The 18,822-nt window shown below is 40.2% G+C and overlaps 2 protein-coding genes across 5 annotated transcripts in view; one reads left to right on the top strand and one right to left on the bottom strand.

The window, feature by feature from the left end:
• Nucleotides 1-1,938: 1,938 nt before the first annotated feature.
• Nucleotides 1,939-4,476, top strand: LOC145442456 (extracellular signal-regulated kinase 2-like). Its single transcript, XM_080320371.1, has one exon. It carries the CDS (start codon nt 2,172-2,174, stop codon nt 4,008-4,010), a length of 1,839 nt encoding a protein of 612 aa, XP_080176497.1. The 5' UTR covers nt 1,939-2,171; the 3' UTR covers nt 4,011-4,476.
• Nucleotides 4,477-8,565: 4,089 nt separating this feature from the next.
• The window catches only part of LOC145442455 (transmembrane protein 94-like), a 33,486-nt gene continuing 23,229 nt past the window's right edge, over nt 8,566-18,822 (bottom strand). For all 4 annotated transcript variants that reach the window (XM_080320369.1, XM_080320368.1, XM_080320367.1 and 1 more), the window contains exons 22-30: nt 17,392-17,479; nt 15,943-16,071; nt 15,722-15,885; nt 13,286-13,493; nt 11,622-11,659; nt 11,330-11,505; nt 10,291-10,384; nt 10,100-10,226; nt 8,566-8,898 (exon numbers count right to left, since the gene is read on the bottom strand). In XM_080320369.1, the coding sequence (XP_080176495.1) occupies nt 8,746-8,898; nt 10,100-10,226; nt 10,291-10,384; nt 11,330-11,505; nt 11,622-11,659; nt 13,286-13,493; nt 15,722-15,885; nt 15,943-16,071; nt 17,392-17,479 (1,177 nt within the window). In that variant the 3' untranslated portion in view covers nt 8,566-8,745. The remainder of the gene's footprint in view (nt 8,899-10,099; nt 10,227-10,290; nt 10,385-11,329; nt 11,506-11,621; nt 11,660-13,285; nt 13,494-15,721; nt 15,886-15,942; nt 16,072-17,391; nt 17,480-18,822) is intronic.

Below are 18,822 nucleotides of genomic sequence, written 5' to 3' on the forward strand. Positions count from 1 at the left end.
CTTTTTAGAAGTAGTAGGCCTATTTATATTTCTCTTTCAATTTCCAGTACAGCCTATCATACTTTGAGTTCTAATTAGTTTCAGTTTTTTTGTCTGGATACCAGGCCTGTTGAAGCATAAAAGGAAGTGTAGTGTAATGTCTCTATTATCCGAAAATAAAGCCACATTATATGACATTTTTACGATCAGCTATGTTTTTTAATAACGTTTACTAATCGCGCAAAGTGTGAACACCGTATTCGACACCACTTATTCGTGTTGCTCTTAGACCACACTACGGGCATTATAATATGGGAGAGCTGGGCGCCATACCATGATATTTTCTAAATCGAAGTATTCGAGTAAACAGAGGATTAGTATTGCATTATCAAATAAATGCTATCATTTTCATCCCATGATGCGGTCGGATGGTTATGCTATCGAAAATTGATACCTTCTGGGATGCATCAATATGAATCAAGCTCTGCACCGTTTGCAAAGCTCAATCTGCAGCTTTTGACAATCTGTGGCTATGCGCAGGAATTACGATTGTTTTCACAAACTTACTTACTTGAGTATAGATTTGAAGTCAGTCAATTTTACTTCTTCATGTATTTTAGGCTGCTTTTTATAGGGACTAGGCTACTTCTAGTCGCACTCGAGTAGATTTTTGCGTCACTACTTCTACTTCTAATTGAGTAGCTTTCTTGACTACTTTGACCACCTCGATCTGTATATTACAATTTCCTTCGTCGATGTATCCGGGCTGGATAATTTGATCCATAATAATTAAAATATAAACGCCGAAACATTTTCACGCATCAAGTTGCGAAAGTATATGGAAAAAGTAACAAATATGATACGGAAGATTTCCAATGGTATGGGAAATTGTTAAGTATGGTATGGAACGATTGGAGCGGGTATGGAGTATGGAAAATTACCCATCCCATCCATTCCATACCATACAATCTCCTGTGCCTAATCACCTCCTCATTGCTGCCTGGTTCATTTGATATCTAAAATGCTATCTGTTGACTATAAATTTTCATTACTTTCGAAATCCTACCTGGTTCAGAAAAGGTCAACACTTTCGCCCAGCCATCGTAACAGTTAATTGGAGCTGCGGTGAGCACGGAGATAGGCTATCCGTAGGTCAGATGTTAAGGTCAATATATATATTCATATTATTATCGTAGCCTGCTTTCCACATTGCCGTTTCACATACCCTTTAAAACTAGTCTACGGAACTCCAATCTTGTGGTGTTTTTGAATTAATAAAAATTTCAATAGATGACTGACTGACTGAATTTGTCCTATACACTATTAGACAAATAATTGTTGGTGTGCGAGATTATGACGAGTATAACTCTGTTTGTTGCTTTCGGGATTGACACGAAAATATTTTTCAAGGAACTGAAATCCGTATCGAACTACATAATAGACCTATATTCACCAATCGATGATTATTTTTGAGGGACGAATATGGCGAGGATCCATTGTCAGTCCAGTCAATACAACTACAGGCACAGAAAGAAAAGGCTACGTTGACGACATGTTTATAATTTATGATTGTCGGTGTGAAAAAATAATGTAATGATACCATTAAAAACTGTATTGTGTAACAACACAACAAGCGCAGTAGCGAATAGGATACCGATGGGAATACAGCCTCAGTTTTGAAATTTAATACTCATATTCCATTACTGACGGTGCTCGCTAGTTTATTTCAAAGCCGGTTTCTCCATATCGGTGTAAATATATACGAACGTCCATATCGTAGTTGAGTCAGTCAGATGAAAACAATACGCCGTACAAAGGACTTGTGTTAGTTTCATTGGTTATGAAATGATGTCATTGAATACATGTAGGAAATCACAGAACAGAGGATTGTCCGGGTTTGCCCATGTGGTGGCGCTCCAAGCAATGTAACGGATGTAACTTTTTGTTTACTCTCAGATCCGTCCATAGCAACAGACAGGCTTTGTATTGGAATACAATAGCCTCTTGAAATAGAGTTATCGTGGGAAGCGTTGGTATAAATCAGCATTTGGCGGCTCAGTTACTCATTCAAACCATCATCTTCAATATATACGACGAACCTTGTCCGAGGAACAGTTTGGAAAGGTAGCTCGTCTAATTTGCAGTTTTTCAGTTTCGGTAACAGAATAAATTGCTCCACTTCAAAGGCAAAAATGAGTAATGATATTGACCCGCATATTACTGAGAAATACGAGATAAAAAGAAGACTAGGAAAAGGAGCTTATGGAATCGTATGGAAAGCACTGGATAAGCGCAGTGGACAGACTGTGGCTCTCAAAAAGATATTTGATGCATTTCGGAACAGTACTGATGCTCAAAGAACTTTCAGAGAAATCATGTTCCTACAAGACTTCGGGGAGCATCCGAACATTATCAAACTTCTCAACGTCATAAAAGCAGACAACGACCGTGATATTTACCTTGTATTTGAATTCATGGACACTGATCTCCATGCGGTGATCAAAAAGGGTAATATTCTGAAAGACATTCATAAGCGTTACATTATGTATCAATTATTGAAAGCGACAATGTATTTGCATTCTGGCAATGTTATTCACAGGGACCACAAACCCTCTAATATCCTCTTAGATAGCGATTGCTTTGTAAAAATTTGTGACTTTGGTCTGGCACGTTCCCTAACCCAGCTACGATATGAGGAACAAGGCAACCCAGCCTTGACCGAGTATGTGGCGACTAGGTGGTACCGGGCCCCTGAAATTTTGCTTGCGTCTCCCAGATACACCAAGGGTGTAGATATGTGGTCGATCGGGTGCATTTTGGGAGAGTTGCTCTTGGGAAAACCTCTTTTCCCTGGCACTTCCACTTTGAATCAAATCGAAAGAATCATGAGCACAATCCCAAAGCCTACAAGACTGGAGATTGACTCCATCAAGTCTGAGTATGGGCATTCGATTTTGGAACGGACTGGCGCACGTCCGAAGAGACCGATCGAAGATATCTTGCCTAACGCCCCAGACGACGCGATGGATCTTTTAAAGTCATTGTTGGTGTTTGATCCGGAAAAACGCCCGTCTGCAATGGAGTGCCTCACACATCCATACGTGGCCCGATTTCACAACGCAAAGGATGAATTGTGTTTGGATTATGATGTCATACCGCCTGTAGATGACGATACTCAGCTCACAGTGTCCGCGTACCGCAACCGTCTTTACGAAATGATTACGGAGAAAAAAGCGGAACTGCGACGGTACAGGCGTAGCGTTCTGACCGAGAAGCAGATTCAAAATGATATGTCCGACCAAAAAAGTGACGATACCCAAGACAGTGGACTTCAAGCCGACTACGAACATGTTCAGAATCAAAAGAACTCAAAACCGAAGAAAACTGCCAGCAAATCGCAATCCAACGAGCACCCGCCAGCCGAACCCTTGTATTCGGTGCCCCACAAAAAACATCACCAAGTATCACCCGAAAAACCTCCAACCCATCACCACCACCATCACAACGCTGGCGATGCAATACCTGAAAAACACCACCATTATTCGTCTCAAAACGGTGCTCCCGATAAAGCACAGCAGAGATCGCAGTATGGCGTCGCGTTCGGTCGTACTGTCAAATTAGCCCCGCCGCAGAACCAAAATCAACGGGTGTCGAGCACCCATTCTCGCATCCAATCTGCCGGTAAACCGGTGTATCGTCAAAGCAGCTTTGACAGCGCGTACGGACGCACTCGGCAATATTCAGCGCCGTCAAACGGGCACAGGCAGAGATCTTTCACGTCTCAGTACAACGGCAATCACGGCCACCAGATTTTAACACGGCAAGATAATCCAACACTTAACGTTGGAAATTCCAGATTGGGGCAAAGACCGGCGTCAGCCACACCACCTAGAGCCGGACGCAGGGCGGTCAGCGGTTTGCACAGAAACGCGTCGTCCAGCGGCAGTCCAAAGCAGAAGATGAACAGCTATTCGCAAGCGTACGGTGTCATAAGCCAAGCCGGCTTGCAGACAATTCACGGTCGTAAATAACTCGAAATCCCGACAGAATATATGCCGTTCCAACTTTCTAAATCATATGCGAAAATATGTTACATACACGAGCTTGCTAATACTCATTTGAAGGCAGTGCCGGGCAAATTTGCCGGCCGTTGGGGATGCAAAATACACTTATCTGCTATAGCCAAAAGGATTGGCAATATCAATGCTTCATGCGCTGTACAGTGTACATGACTGCAACATAATAGGATTACTTTTTCCACAAGCCCAGTATTGTTGCTCAACTTCGACATGAAATGACATGTACTTTGCACGCAGTGGAACAGATTCGTTCTGATAGCTCTTTTTCATTTTGTGGAGTACAATGAAATTTTGCTGCTGTTCTTTTCAAATGTACATTTATCCTTTTTTATTCTGAATCGATCGATGTCAGAGCAAGATTGCCTCTCAAGTGTGCCTTAGACCGGGTTATTTTATAATAAATGACTCCTACGTGATACTATCGGTGTCATCGGATAGGGCTCGTATCAATGTAGTGCAGAGATGGGGTGTTGAAAACAAAATAGCAGTTTTTGGGTATGTCTACACTTTATGTGAAATTGTCATGACAGCTGGGCGAAATAGCCGTCCGTATCACGGTAACTGAACTTATTCTCGAAAATCCACCCGCCAAGTGTCATTAATAATTTTGAGTTAGTCGCCCAGATGCATTTTGTAGTTTCAGAAGTAAAAACCTCCGATCAACTCCTAAAAGTATGCGACCCCATCGACCAAATCTACTCTTACACTACTTGGAATACTTTTCGGACTTCATTTCATACCTCCACGTGAACTGGCATGAACATGGCTTGTAAAAAATCGACCTCTATTTGTTTAGAAATTTATGGCATTGCTTCAACTTCGACCAACTGTTTGCCAGTCTGTTGCTTTTCAAGACTGCCCTAGTCCCATCATGCTTTGATAGGTTCGATCATTTGAACATTTAGGTTTATTTACACCGTATACCGTGAACTCGACACAGCATCTCCCCTAATATGTTTTATTCGTCATCGGAGCGTGCGATATTCCTTCTATATATTCCTTCTATACTAGTCGCAACCTTATAGTATCATGCGTTACTGTCGCACATGAATGATCGTTGAACAATAATAGCGATTCCCTTGTGATGAATACTCGGCATACCGACCGGAGTGTGCAGAATGGAGTCAACGCTACCTAAGATAGATATTTTGTGTGCTGATCGGACATAACAATGATATCAGATACTTGCAAGGATATTCATAGATCAATACATAGTAGCCTACATTATTCTTTATGAACCCTCGCGTGTGCTAAAATGATATATGTAGAGGACCCAGCAAAACGTAAAATTATTCGGTCGCAAGATCTAGTTGTTGCCAAAGAGCATTATCTCGCAAGACTTTAGAGACCACAGTCAAACTATATGCGCGCGATGGGCGAGTTCATTGGGCGCCCAAATTTTTTTCGTACGTAAACAAATTATTATAGATTATTATCTTTCGGTAGGATTATGAAACTTGAACATTTTCTTCGCGCTTTGCTACACGTCTTGATTACAAACCCACAGTAGTAAAGTCGATGTGCTTTACAGAAACAGGCATTTCGGCGGTAGCCATATGCCGCGACTAGGGCTGGGCAAAATCGAGTACCTGAGTGATTCGATTCTGAATCACGCATTATGCTTCGAGTCGAGTCGAGTATTCGAGTATCACACATTATGACGTCATAACAGAATGTAATATGTCAAAATTAAAATAGGTACCTTTTATGCCACCACAAAGGATAAAATGCCTGTTATCCGTCACATTAAAGATACTTTTGTATTTTTTCGACCATACCGATTTCATTACACTTCTTGACAATGTTGTGGGATGATCACGACTTCGAAAATATGCTATTCCAGTAATGTTCGTAGCTTTGTACTATGTCTCGTATGCTGCGACACGGCCAATCAAGGTTTCAAGGCTTCCTCAGTGAAAAATAGTATAAAAACTATAATTCTCGTTGGTACTTTAACTTTCAGTAGCGAGAAGCGTATGATTTCAGTACTCGAAAAAATCGTATTTTACTACTCGACTCGAATCATGGAAATTAATACTCGATTCAGATTCGAGTACTCGAATCATTTTGCCCAGCCCTAGCCGCGACGTGACACACCCGGATGACGGATATATGAAGTTCTGTCCACCATGAAACTCCACGAAGTGTACTGCCAAAAACATCGGCGATGAGATAATATTGGCCGAGACCTTGTTATATGAATATGCCAATTGTTCCCATATACGCCCTAATGGCAGGTGCCGAAGAATAGTCCTGTGTTAACAATCTGAAAAAATTATGCACCCCGTGAAGATGTCAACGTTCTCATGAAAGAGGTTTTTCTTTTAGTTTAGTCTGTTACATTTGAGCGGTTCCAATATCTTTTGACTGAAAAGCAGACGGGAGGTTACATAATAACAACATCCAACAGAGTAATTAATAACAAGGGGCCCTCCGTAGACATATAATTTTCGGATACGCCAAGAAGCCACCATTACGCTACCTTGTCGCCTTTGCTAAGTATACCCGATTCCCATCTGGATTAGGGTGAAGTCAAAAATAAAAATTTTTGAATTTCAAAAAAGTGTCTTGATATTTGGTGCAAATATCTACAATTATTTTGGGTTCGCACACCATCTAGTGGTCGTGCACTTTCACCGAACGGGCTGAAAATAGCCAATTTCGCCATATCTTGATAACCGCTTACCCTAGAAAGCTAGTTTTGGGCTTAAAAGATGAAGAATCAGCATGTTTCTATCTCACTTCCATAGAACTTCCTCTTGAAAATGAACGGAAAAAGTTACAAGCAAATTACTGATTTTATAGGTGAAATTAAGCACTGAAGCAGTGGGTAGGATGTCAAAAGCGTGTAGTGACTGATCTTACGACTGAGCAACATATCCCATCAATTACAACTAGTTTCAAAACTTGCGCAAACAAATGAAGCCTCCTACAAGTATCGAAGACTGTCGTCAATTGGAACCAGCTATGCAATATTTAGAGGCTGGGCTGCCATCGTTCATGCAAGATATGATTGACACTCACATGCCAAATTTATACGGTAGGCCTATGCAGGGCCGTAACAGCACTTCGTCAGCCCCCCCCCCCAAAAAAAAACGTCGGTCTTGGGCCCCCATATGATGATAAAGTCAACTTCTGGGGGGATTCGCCCCCAGAATCCCCAATTGGGGGGTTTGGGGTGCGGCAGTTACGGTCCTGGGCCTATGCTACTATGTGCGACAGAATCCTCCATCGAGAAATCTGAACTGTGTTGCTCAATTCTGCATGTAGGTCTATTTTGTATCATGGTTTGAAATAAAAATGCACAATTTGCTGGGAATGCTTGGTGACGAGGAAAGCGTCAGAAGTCTTGCAGTTAACAAGATTACAGCTATGCGCAGATCAACCACACCGAACCAAATTCCAATTGACGACTTTGAAGGAGGATATATAAATGAAACAAAACCTAAAAACAGCAACATTGACACAAGCATCAGAATCTTCCAAATTCCAATTATCAACATCGAGGCTACATCTTGCCAACAAATTGTCAACTCAAACATAAAAGATATTGAAATCAAGATCTTCTCAGATCGCGAGCTGGAAAACCGAAGATCATCACCATTACGGCACAGTCATCCTTGCCACAACCAGCCAGCCAGACATGTGACAGAGGTGACTGAAGCATCTGCCCATGTTTCAGGAATCAAACGTAGAGATAGCCTCATCAGACAAAGACCGATCTCTCTAAAGCAGATGAAATATTTCAATACTGAACGGCATTGTAATTTTTGGGCAGCCTGATAACCTGTGATACTACTACAAAATTTTGGTGTTTCCAATATAGAATTGATATTTGCGTTTCGAATGTGGATTTCCAATTTTTGTGTTTCCAATGAGGAGCTTTAAGAACTCTCTTGACAGTCACTGTTTTAAATTTAGCGATATCGAGAGGCCGCACTACCGATGAACGCCGTTATATATACAGTTTTAGAAGTCACTATTCGATGCCCGAGCCCTATTTATACTTGGAGGGGCTTCCTTTGTTTGAGCATGTTTTGAAAAGTAGTTGTAATTAATGGGATATGTTGCTCAGCCATAAGATCAATCACTAAACGCTTTTGACATCCTAATCCTACCCACTGCATCAGTGCTCAATTTTACCCATAAAATCAGTAATTCACTTGTAGCTTTTCTCCGTTCATTTTCAAGAGTAAGTTCCATGGAAGTGAGATAAAAACATGTCGCTTCTGCATCTTTTAAGCCCAAAACTAGTTTTCTAGAGTAACCGGTTACCAAGATATGGCGAAATTAGCTATCTTCGGCTCGTTCGGTGAAAGTGCACGACCACTAGAGGGTGCACGAACCTAAAATTATGATAGAATATATTTATTTGGCAACACATATCCAGACACTTTTTTGAAATTCAAAATTTTTCATTTTTCACTCCACCCTAATCTGGATAGCCCGTTTAACAAATAGATATGCTACCTACAAAGTCGCATCCTCCCAAAACTCTTGACAAACATTTTGACAACGATTCATTTGATATTCAGTGATAATATGAAATAGCAAGACGACAGCAGGCTGAGTAGGGCCTACTCTGGACATACACATCTCAAATCAGAATCAACGGAGCAAAATTATCACAACTGCCATAAGAATCGAAAGTGAGATCAGTAACTGATGAATGCATATACAAAAATCCCTAGAACGGCGAGTTCATTCCCAATTTCGTTCCGAAATTTAATCTTGCCCGTTTTTGCCACCTGTTCCACAGGTTAATTTCGCGCCATTTCCACAATTCATTGAATATTGTACACGGCACTGTCCAGACAGTCAATATACTCCATATTGCAATCTGAATAATAGATAGTCAGTCAATAAGAACGTAATAATGTAAAGGTTTGTCGATATTTATCCACTGATTAGGGGCATCACAATGGTTGTTTTAGAAGAGATGTACAAAATGATTAATTCATAATATATTGACTTCGCGAACAGACAACAGATATATGCACGCATTCATACCTTTTATGAGACCACATGGAATATGAAGGCAGTTATACATCACATTGAAGATTATTTGATATTTCTTGCTATACCTATTTCATTGTTCTTCGTGACACTGTGGGTCGATCACGACCTCACTGTCCATAGGGTTACCAATTGTCCTTCTTTTTCAAGAAATCAAAATTGTCCTTTGAGGATGCCATATTGTCCTTTCTCGCAATTCGATTTCCTTTATAGCTTTGACCCCCATACAACTAAGGTACAGAGGCAACTGAAAAACGCCATAAAAGATGCCGAATTTGGATTTCGACGGTAGTAACGGCAAGGTTGATAAAAAAAGGACAAGGTCGGCGGTCGCGCTGGAAAAATGACCGTTTACAGTCCACACAATAGAATGACCATAACAATTTTCCGATTGCGCGTTTCCTCGTCCGCTAACAACCTTTAGAACTTGTACAAAGTGTCGTCTTTTGCAGTTCTCGAAATATGGCAACCCTACTTTTCACCAACGTGCGTATTACGCAACGCACTGCGCAACTTGTGTTACATGTGTTTGGATACTTGCTAATCGAGGTTTACAGCCTTACACAGTGGAAAATAGTATCGAAACTACAACTCTTGTTGTTAAATTAACTCTCAGTAACAAAGAGCATTCATTTCAGTACCGGAAAAATCATCTCTGACTTCTAGACTAGAATTATTGCACCCAGCCCTAGTGGCTAATGACGCTACAAACAGGTGCAGTCTGTGATAAAATATTCAGTTAACGGGACACAGGAGTGATTTTACCTAGTTCTCGTGATAATTTTGCTCATAAAATTGATGCAAACATATCCCAAACAATTTTATACTTAACAAAACTTTGAAGTGTAAAAGGCAAGAGGTTTTGTCCAAGAATATAGTCTCTTAAGTAAGTCAAACCACTTGGAGTACTTTGAATCAGTATTGGATAACACATAGGACACAAAGTCACGATATTGGACATAGATTAAAAGCAGAAATCTCAAACAGGATTTCAATTTCATATAGCATCTGATGCCAATCCGTACCTGCCATGATCCAAAATGCAATGGGGATTTGCCATCCGTAAATAATTCTTCTCCCGCGTTGTAATGAGAGGTTGCTGAACGAGTGCCATAAAGTGCAATGGCAGTTATTGCCATTTGAATCGCGATCCTGTACAAAAATTAGCGGCATTTGAGATCTTGGTTTGACCGAGAGTCCAGTACAGCAAACTTACATAAACAACACCATTATCCACCAAAATTTATTTGTAAATGGCAGCGCATCTGTTATTTTCTTCCATCTGTGCACGTATCCTAGGGAGATGACACCTGAGAATGATAACGATGGTTCAGTCCATGCCCGGGAATATTCAAACAGTGGTGATCAGCAATTAAAGCTGGGCACAATGATTCGAGTAGTAAAAGATGAGATTTTCAAGTAACAGAACTATGAGCCCATTGCCATTAAGAGTTTATTTATCGATCAGAATTATAGTTCTCAGTATTATTTTCCTCTGCGGAAACTTGTCAACCTCGGTTGGGCATATCGCAGTATATGAAATATGTACAGTTCAACAATTTTTAACATTTTAAAAACTTTACGTCATTGCAACGCTGTACTCTCTAACAAGGGAAACGGGCATAGTAACCACAAAAGAAATAATATTTTATTAAAGAAATACATAAATAACAAATAATATCATGATCATCACTTTCGTTATATTTTAAGCTATGAGCTGCGCACAATACCTGATAACACTTTTCAACAACTAAAGAATCGATATTGGGGTTAGCTAGACAGAGTATTGCTGGAAAACTATCTCCACGTAAAGCTTGAACTTGTGGGAAAGCTCAAGTCGTTTTCTAAGTGGCAGTGTCTGGGCCATTGCACGTCAAAACAGTATGCCCGTTCATATCAGCTATTTCTTCCTCCATGGAATGCTATTACCATGGCCTAAGCCGTATCAGCTAGTGAGAAATAGTGATGTTGGGCACAGGAGAATAGCTTATTTTGAAGAACAACAATATCATTAAATTGAAAAATCCATTTCAGCATTTCAGAATGCCTTACTAAGCGTTCTCCCAAAATATCAAATCAGGCCGAGGGTCGCGTGTTGGTGACCCCTGTTCTAGACATATGTAGATATCCCTGAATATTGCTAACGTTTTATTCATGCTGCAGGAAGCATTATGACCCACGTCCTAAGTACCTGCATGTGATCAATAAATGTTGAGACATTCCAAGAGATAAGACAAGTTTTAAAATTTACTCACAGATATAAACCAACAAAAACCCAGACACGGTCATCTGTATGGCTCGAAATTTTTTCTTCAAACCCTCTGATGAATCCCATATTGACCACGAAATCATGTGTTTCGTATCGCCGACCTCCCCCGACTCAATTGTCAACATGTATGTAGGGTAGCATTTGATATCAATGGATGCATTGCTGGAAATAAAAAGGTATTGCAATATTGTCGTGGCACAAGTATGTTGTGTTGACCAGTAAGAATTCGATAGGAAAAAAGTTTATAACATATGAATACCAACACTCTTGACACGCACCTGTAGTTGGTCAGGTTTCCTTGGAAGAATATAGGAGTCTGCAAACAGAATCGAATGCATGCATCAGAAATGTGTATGGAAACATTCAACTTTACGTTCCACACTCTAGATCTAACAACTGATTACTAGTCAGACTTGATACTATTAGCCTTCAAAACCACGAAAAGTGCTAATATTGGCAGTTGACATGAGGAATACATAAATTCATATAAAATAATGAATACATCTACCGACACACTCATGCAGAAACGATATACAGTCGAATAAGCATCATTCGGACACCTCATAACCTGGACATCTGCTTTATTTGGCCAAAATGCCATGGAAGAAAACAAAAATGAAAGTTGCATGTAAAAAAATTAATTCTGATAATTCTACGATTAATTCGGACACACAATCGCAATTCTTATCCCTTGAATCATCCCCTCAAGCTTGATGCGCAGCAATCTAAGGCCATAAAATCTGCCATTGGCAAGCATCTGTTGGATAATCCCGCTTGTGCGAAAAATTATCGAGACGACAGATTTCGCGTCGTTGGAAGGGGCCGTTCACACTTTCATTTGTGTGCCTTGGAGTCGACTTTTATCAAAATACACCAGCCGAGGCTGTGTCAACAGAAGTAGTTCGTGTACCATCTAAAAATAGTACATTGAACGCTCTCCTATTAGAAATTTCATACTGGTGACGTCATATTTTGAGATACGATTGTTGATATAAAATGTTCTCCAATCTTCTACTAGTTGCTGGCGATCACCCCTGACGCGTGTCAGCCGAATATATTCGGATTCATTTCAATATGAATATACTATTCAATTGCAATTCTCATTGTTAGGTTGTGACACAACCAACAGTACTTTGTTCGTTTTAGCACAAAATGAGTGATGATTGATAATTGACAATTGATATATACAATTGAACTGATATAAGGCCGCGTCAGCTTCATATTCGCATTTTACTTAGATACAATTGCGTCCATTTTTTCCATAAATGATATTCTGCCTGGATAAAAGAGTTTTTCTCTTAATTCATAGTGTTTTGTGGTATACTTTAAGCAAGTGGAAATAAATTTTCAGTCTGTTCTTCGTGACTTAGTACTGTATCTGAAGAATTGCTGCACTTGAACTCTTTTTAACCCTATGCTACACTGTAATACAGTATATAGTAATTGTTGGGTCGTTGGGCATTGAAATACTGTACAATACACCTAACTTGAAGGTTAGGTAATATGTGCTTTATGCAATCAGTAGCCTACATATTACTGCATTACAGCATAACTGCAATTCATTTATTATGTAACAGGACAGTATTTTAATGCATTGTCATGAAAAGAACAATTGATTTTCCACTCAGTTCCAACAAAGCGTCTTCTCTGCTTCATTTGGCAAAAAGTGAGCAGAACCAAAGTGTCCAAATTAAGCATAGTCAAGTGTATAAGCGGGCGAGTTAGCGTAGCGGTGATGATAAGCGCCTGTTACCCGGGAGGTCAGGGTTCGATTCCGTGTATAAGGTTATTCCGGGCCCCTCTTCCCCCTTACATCACATTGTGTCTTATCGCATTGTACAATGTGTCCGTCTTGATCAGATGAAAATATAATCTGACGATTATTAAATTATAGAATGCCTAAAATTGCACCACTACACACTATCTTACTAGCACAACTTACCAATCCATCGGAAAATTCCATACAAGAAGATTGCAAGGCCGCGAAATAGCACAATACCAAAACCAGGACACTGGGAATGAATTTGACCGAGTATTTCTTCAATGTATATCTTATCGTGACATTACGAACAGGATTTTGATGTGGCACAGACTTTTCGTTGGCCCAAGTCATTAGATCTTCATCAGGCGGCGATCCAAATAACGACAAACTGAATGCAAACGATAATTTGATATAAACTGATGCTAATTGAGACGTGGTATCAACTATTTCCAAACTATTTTAAAACTACTTCAAATAATGAAGCATGTACATAAGGGCTGTTCAAAAATAACTTTTTTTAAAAATTTCACTGGCACTGCCATGTTGTCTAAAAAACGCTGCACACCCATTTTGGCTCAATCCCAACCTATAGAACAGCGGTTCTCAACCTTTTTTGGCACGCACCCCCCTTGGCGATGGTAAAAAAATCGCGCCCCCCATTACCCCCCCTTACATTTATCGTCATGTCAAAAAGAGCACATCATCTAATACAGAGGTGGGCAACCTTCTTGCTAATCATGGCCACATTTCGATTACCTATGTAGCCCAAGGCCGCATTCCAGGGCATAGCCGCAATGAACGGTCTGGACGCAAAATACCTATGGTAAAGTGACCATATCCATTCCCGGTGATATCCGGACTATTCTACTTTTCACAACGGCCTATTGTACGCACCGAAATCGCGAGTGGCAATGTTATGAATAGTTGCTGGAAGCGCATATTGTCGCGCAGAGCGCGAAAATTTTTCAGAGCCGCGAATGAATTGTTATTTCTTGAGGATTCCCATTCCTGCTCCAAGTAAGAAGGGTGCTACTGCATTAAAATCGAAAAATGAAGTCTTGTTGAATTGCGCGGAGCGCGAAGAAAATTTCAAGATTAAATAAATTCTCTCGAAAATTCGGGAGTGAATTCGTTATTGCAATTTGCATGTCTACGGCTGCCAACACATACTAATTGAATTAGGCGTCGACGGCCGCACAAATTCCCTTCTACGGTCGCATGCTGCCGTACGGGCTGCCAATCCCTGATCTAATAGTATACATGAGGTATATATCTTACGCCAATTTTGAATCCGCATTCCAGTTGTTTAGTCTTTTACATTGCTGACAAACTTCCCCAAACTTGTTTGAAAATAACAAAAAACATTGAAAAGGACATCAATTACTTTCAAGGTAGGTTGCACTGAGACTAATCCTGATGCTGGTAGTGACTACAGAGAGCAGGGCGTCGTTCTGTCCTGCCATGTTAAATTTGATCAGTTTTGGCAATGACTTAAATTCTGTTGATTAATAGCGAAATTGAGGGCGAAATCGGGCAACCTATATTGCATCTAAGTCTGTCTTAGGCAGTGCAGTTCGCCAGCTATCAACATCAGCTACCTAGCGCACAGAGATTTAGGCTACTGCCAAAGCTAGAAAGTAATGGATGACTTGCACATTAAGGAATTTCTCTAAATCTTCAAAGAATATCAAAAATTTGCTCAAATGAAGTTGAAGTCAGCCTATACTCCGTTGAGCGCGACTGCTGGAGTTTGAGTTTGGCAAGCATTCTAGAACACTAATTAAGTTTAATCTACAATAATCCTCTCTTCAGAATGGTTGTGAAACATATGTTTAGTCCCACTTTATACAGACTTTTACAAAATTGACAAAAATTTCTCGCGCCCACCCTGAGAGCCTCCCGCGCCCCCCAGGTTGAGAACCCCTGCTATAGAAGCATTGCTATATAAAAAAAGTAATAAATCCACATGAGATTGGTAGGTTGTCTCAAAAAATGATGCGCAACATATTTGGCTCAATTTGAACCAGTAGAAGTGGCCACAGGTCCAATTGAGGTTTTTGAATCTATTTTAAATTATTTTTCAAATTTTACTGACAACCCCATGAAAGCTGCGTAAAAGAATGATTCTTAACAATTTTTGCTCACTTCCTACCAGCAGAAGCGAAGTTATTGCAGTTAAAACTTGTGAATATGCGAAAATAGCATTGACGGTGGGAAATCCCAGCTAATTGTTAATGAAAAACTCAAATAACTTCGCTTCTACGGGTTGGTTTTGCATCGATTCTGTAGACAACTTGACAATTTCATGGGGTTGATGGAAAATTTTGAAAGTGATATTTTGTTATAAGAATTTCAATTGGAACAAGTATATTGGAACGAATTTGAATGTTGTGCTCTACGTTATCCAGTAGGTAGATTAAATTCTCAAAATACAAATCGATCTGTAGGCCTATATACAACAGTGACCGAGACATGTGTATCTACAAAGGACCATATCTATTTGAACAAAAGCATTGCGTCTGACAAAATACGGCAAGAATGAGATATTCCAAAAAACGTTTCATCAACAAATTCCATCGAAATCCTGTGGTCAAAGTTTGTGCACTGACGTCTTACCTCAGACACGGAAAAACAATCATTCCAAACCAGAAGACATCCATCGGCGTAAGCAGACTTGGCAACAAAAAAAAATGCGTCAAAAGCTGAAGCAAAATCAATGTCATCTCGCATTTCCCAAGGAATATGAAGAAGGTGCGGATTAAAAACAAGAAATGACGAGCCTGAATATATACAGCCGTGAAATTACCGTGAATTGTCGGAAGCTCTGTCGATAATACCTGTAATATCATATTCATGATATTGGGCAGGCCGTTATCACCCGACAGCAGCGCTGAACAGGAGAAAGAGTTCAGTTTCCTTGCGACTTCCAGCGCCTGAAATCCAGCCTCGGCAGATTCTTCAGAGTACTATTTGAAAGTACATTAGATTTATAAATACAGATGTCCAGTAACGATCTTTGCTGCTTGTATCAGTAACAGTCCGAGTATTCTGGCCACAAAACTAACTGTAATAACGGCTAAGCGTTGTAGCGCAAGAAGAGTAGGCCTAGTCGAGTACTTAGGAAAGTATTCAGCCCCTCACTAACATGAATGGGTTATGGCTGCTTGGTGTCAAGATCAAAGTCAGAAACTGCGATCCCATACATGTTTTACTTCCAACAATGAAAATGGGACATCATGCAAAACCCATTACATACAAGGTTGAGCAACGGTGCAAAATCCTCAGTAAACTGTGTGATAGGGTTGTTCATTTTTCCGGGGATCAACTGATTAAATTGTTCGGTTGCCTAAAAAATTGCTGCACACCAAACTTGGCTCTATTCCAACTGGTAGAGATGTGAACGCACAGGAGTTTGAAAATTTTGAATTTATTACACAAATTTTTAAAAAATTCACATTTTACCGTCAACCAATGTTCCCTCTAATTTTTCACGAGTCTGCGCGCACTCACCAACTCGCTGCACGGTCCCTTGGACAACGACTAAAAAAAAACTCACCACTTCGGCTTTTTTGTGCGCGGTTTAGATTTTGAAGAGCTTCTTGGAGGTACAGAACTTCTATATACAATTGAATAGTATATTCATATTGAAATGAACCCGAATATTTTCGGCTGACACTCGTTGGGCGGGGCCGTTCACAATTCCATTTGTGTGCCTTGGAGTCGACTTTTATCAAAATAAACCAACCAAAACTCTGTCAACAGAAGGAGTTCGTGTACCACATAAAAATAGTACATTGAACGCTCTCTCATTCGAAATTTCATGCTGGTGACGTCATATTTTGTGATACGATTGTTGATAGACAATGTTCTTTCCAATTCTCTACTAGTTGCTGACGATTACTCCTGGCGAGTGTCAGCCGGAAACTATTCGGGTTCATTTCAATATGAATATACTATTCAATAGTTTAGATTTTCTATGCTGTCAACAGCGTGAAATCGTTGGGTACAAAAACGATGCAAAAACTATTGACGCCATTGCAACCCGTAGCAGGGAAGTTGCTTCAGTTTTTCATTGGTAATTCTGGCATTACCCACCGTCCAGGCTATTTTTGCGGATCCAAAATTTCCAACTGTATTAAATACGTTTCCACCGTCTTTTTAGACAACCTAACAATGTAATCAGTGAATCTCCGTAATCCAGAAAAACAAGTTATTTTTAAATAAGCGTAAAGTACATCATCATGTACACGTTGGCTGGTTGGTAAAGAGATTGAAATCAAACCGACCTTGTACGATGACAAATCATGGTCAATCAACGATGATTGCTCCGAGTGTGCCTTCAGCATCGGTTGAAGAAGTGGTTCAATGGAAATGCTGTCAAATAAAAAGTAAGTATCTTGGTAACATATTGCAGGAAATTAATTATTAAAAGTGTTTAAAATCCAATATTTGAATTTGATCACATCACTGCTAATCCTGTCCGTTAAAAGCTTATTTAAAGTTCTACCGGATTTGTAATGTGTGATAGAGCCCCAGAGCTTTATACATACAAAGAGTAGCCTATAAGATACCGTATGATATAATTCCAGGTGTTCATCTCAATATTGCTTCACCTGTCATCACATCATCAACCAGGGCCATGTATATCTTTTCGTTCGGATGTTTCATGACGTGACAGCTTCAATTTTTTCTTATGCCAAGTGCCAATTTATATTAGCTAGTTGAAGAACCGAATTCTATTCAAAATTCAAAAAATTTGAAATTTATATCTTTTATTCCAACCTTGTTAATGTCAAATGAAATTGAAAAAGCATCAAGAGACATCTTTACCCTAGAGCAGTGGTTCTCAACCTTTTTCACCTCGCGGACCGGTAAAATAAAAAGAATGTCTGGCGGACCGGTGCACTTCGAAAATTGAAATGGAGCCAAAATGTAAAGTAGGCAACAGATTTTTGCAATTATATGGTGCTAGAGAGTGACATTTAAAGGGTTTTGATCGTAATTAATTATCTTAATGATAGCATCCACGTGATTTTATGGTACTCAGTCTGCTTACTCGAGGTAAAATTGCCTTATTCAGATAAATGTGCTACCGCCGAGAGTCGTTTACAGTCTTTCGCGCCGAAGGCCGTGGGTTTAACTGACCACGCCAACTCGAACAAAGTTGAACGAAGCACCAAGTCGATCCAAGCACCGTGCCGTGTTATGTTGCTCATTGCCCACCTCCATCAGGCGCATACGCTACTCCGGCAACTACGAATACAATGTATGCCGCAGGAAAACACCTTGCAGCAACTATACCGGCCATCCGGAAATCCGAGCCGCAAAAGCACTTCGTTAGCCCACCCCCAAAACGTTGGTATTGGTCCCCCACAGGGAGATAAGCCAAACTTCCGGGGGATTCACCCCCAGACCCTACAGTTGGGTGGATGTTTTCAGATGTACTTGTGAGCACATTCATTCTACTCGGTGTAGGCAGAGAGTTTATGTAGCTTAATCGCGGCAATACCGAATATTATCGATCATTCATCACTGATTCGGTTTTCTCGCTGCCGAATTTTTGGCACACCGTTCGGAGTTCCATGTTAGCCTATACTTCATTAGGGGTTGGTACGTTGTGGGTTGGTACGTTGTGGCGCGGTAATGGCTGATGCCGAGATGCCTATTTCTATAAATCATGCGTATATCTCGGAGAAGGGCACCTAATAAGCAAGACA

Source organism: Botryllus schlosseri, chromosome 7 (genome assembly GCF_051294905.1).
Source record: "Botryllus schlosseri isolate E-star chromosome 7, Bs_hap1, whole genome shotgun sequence".
Lineage (NCBI taxonomy): Eukaryota > Metazoa > Chordata > Ascidiacea > Stolidobranchia > Styelidae > Botryllus > Botryllus schlosseri.

What these genes read in the sequence shown, in the direction of transcription:
- LOC145442456 (XM_080320371.1), top strand. Translation starts at nt 2,172, where the DNA reads ATGAGTAATGATATTGACCCGCATATTACTGAGAAATACGAGATAAAA.